Source organism: Nicotiana sylvestris, chromosome 11 (assembly GCF_000393655.2).
Source record: "Nicotiana sylvestris chromosome 11, ASM39365v2, whole genome shotgun sequence".
Classification (NCBI taxonomy): Eukaryota; Viridiplantae; Streptophyta; class Magnoliopsida; order Solanales; family Solanaceae; genus Nicotiana; species Nicotiana sylvestris.
The window spans coordinates 150,728,334-150,730,920 of record NC_091067.1 but is presented as its reverse complement, the minus strand read 5'-3'; the positions used below and the strand labels follow the sequence as shown (position 1 = coordinate 150,730,920).

The following is a 2,587-nucleotide window of genomic DNA, read 5'->3' as shown; positions in this document are numbered from 1 at the left end:
GAAGCATGCATTCATAAAGGACGAGGTAACCAAACTTCTTAAAATAGGGTCTATTCGGGAGGTAAATACCTCGAATGGTTAGCCAACATAGTTGTAGTTCCTAAAAAAAGGAAACAAACTAAGAATGTGCATTGATTACAAAGATTTAAACAAAGCATGCCCAAAAGACTCTTTTACAGTGCCTAACATCGATCATATGATCGATGCCACGACCGGAAATGAGATCCTAACTTTTCTCGATGCCTACTCCGGGTACAATCAAATCTAGATGAACCCGGAGGATCAGGAAAAGACCTCATTTATCACCAAGTTTGGAACTAATTGTCACAACGTAATGCCCATCGGGCTAAAAAATGCAGGATCTATACACCAACACCTAGTTAACAAAATGTTCGAGGAACAAATAGGTAAATCGATGGAAGTTTACATTGATGATATGTTGGTTAAGTCCCTGCGCACAAAGGACCATTTAACTCATTAGTAGGAAACATTCAAAATCTTGAAGAAATACAACATGAAGCTTAACCGGGAAAAATGTGCTTTCGGAGTCGGCTCGGGTAAGTTCCTCGGCTTTATGATGTCGAATCAGGGTATCAAAATTAATCCTGACAAGATCAAGGCCATCGAGGATATCACGATCGTGGATAGTGTGAACTTCTTGCAAAGGCTAACAGGACGTATAGCCGCCTTGGGTCGATTCATTTTGAGGTCATCAAATCGAAGTCATAGTTTCTTTTCCTTGTTCAAAAAGAAAAAGGATTTCGCATGGATCCCAGAATGCCAGCAAGCCTTAGAAGAATTAAAGTGATACTTATCGAGCCCGCCTTTGTTTCACACCCCGAAGGTAGATGAAAAGCTTTACTTATATCTGGCAGTGTCCGAGATAGCGGTAAGTGGGGTACTCGTTCGAGAAGAACAAGGTACACAATTCCCTGTTTATTATATAAGCCGAACTCTAGGAGATGCTGAAACTAGATACCCTCACTTAGAAAAATTAGCACTTGTATTGATAAGCACATCTAGAAAGCTAAAGCCATATTTTCAATATCATCCCATATGTGTGTTAACCACTTACCATCTTCGAAATGTTTTGCTTAAGCCTGAACTATCGGGCCAGTTGGCCAAATGAGCCGTCGAGCTTAGCAGGTACGATATCAAATATCAACCCCAAACAGCCATCAAGTCTCAAATCCTAGCTGACTTTATGGCCGATTTTACGCCGACCCTCGTACTCGAAGTGGAGAAAGAGCTCCTGCTAAGATCGGGTACATCATCGGGGGTATGGACCCTTTTTATGGATGGTACCTTGAATGTGAAGGGGTCCGGGCTTGGAATTGTCTTGAAGCCACCTACAGGTAGTACCATTAGATAATCTATCAAAACTTCTAGGTTGACAATAATGAGGACGAGTATAAGGCTATGATTACAGGTCTCGAGCTAGCCAAGAGCTTGAGGGCAGAAGTCATTGAAGCCAAGTGCGATTAATTGTTGGTGGTAAACCAAGTAAACAAAAGTTTTGAAGTTCGAGAGGATAGGATGCAACGGTACTTGGATAAGCTACAAGTAACTTTTCACCGCTTCAAGGAGTGGAGTCTGGATCATGTGCCTCGAGAACAAAATAGTGAGGTCGATGCACTTGCTAATTTGGGATCCTTGGTTGAAGAAGATGATATTGTCCCTGGGACCGTTGTCCAGTTATCGAGGTCCGTGGTCGAGGAGGGTCATACCGAAATAAATTCTATGAGCTTGACTTGGGATTGGAGAAATAAGTATATCAATTATTTGAAAAATGGAAAGCTCCCATCGGATAATAAAAAGTCGAGAGCTTTACGAACCAAGGCCGCTAGGTTCACATTGGATGGAGATAGAACATTGTATAGGAGGACTTTCGATGGACCGTTGGCGGTGTGTTTGGGGTCGGGGGACACCGATTATGTTCTATGGGAAATCCACGAAGGCACATATGGGAATCTCTCCGGCGTTGAGTCTTTGATTCGCAAAATTATCAGAGCAGGGTACTACTGGGATAGCATGAAAAAAGACGCTAAGGAGTTCGTTAAAAAGTGTGATAAATGTCAAAGGTTCGCACCAGTGATTCATCAGCCTAGAGAGCAACTACACTTAGTCCTGTCCCCATGGCCTTTCATGAAATGGGGAATGGACATAGTCAGCCCTCTACAAACAACACCAGGTAAAGCTAAATTTATTTTGTTTATGACTGATTTTTTTCTAAATGGGTGGAAGCATAGGCCTTCGAGAAGGTCAGAGAAAAGGAAGTTATTAACTTCATCTGGGACCATATCATATGTCGGTTCAGGATGCCTGCTGAGATTGTATGTGACAATGGAAAACAATTCATCGGAAGCAAGGTGACGGAGTTCCTCGAAGCACATAAAAATTAAGAGGATCTTATCAACACCGTACCGCCAAAATGGAAATGGACAGGCTGAGTCAACAAACAAAACTATCATTCAAAACCTAAAGAAAAGGTTGGACGATGCAAAGGGAAAATGGAGAGAAGTTCTACCCGAGGTCCTTTGGGCATATCGAACAATATAGAAGTCTAGCACAGAGGTTACTTCGTTCT

General features: G+C 42.1%; 1 protein-coding gene across 1 annotated transcript; it reads left to right on the top strand.

The window, feature by feature from the left end:
- The first annotated feature begins 1,536 nt into the window (after window positions 1-1,536).
- On the top strand, window positions 1,537-2,373 carry LOC138881842 (uncharacterized). Its single transcript, XM_070162127.1, has one exon. The coding sequence runs from the start codon at window positions 1,537-1,539 to the stop codon at window positions 2,371-2,373; it is 837 nt and encodes a 278-aa protein (XP_070018228.1).
- Window positions 2,374-2,587: the final 214 nt, after the last annotated feature.

Bases quoted from the DNA above. Each gene is read 5' to 3' on its own strand.
- LOC138881842 (XM_070162127.1), top strand. From the start codon at position 1,537: ATGCAACGGTACTTGGATAAGCTACAAGTAACTTTTCACCGCTTCAAG.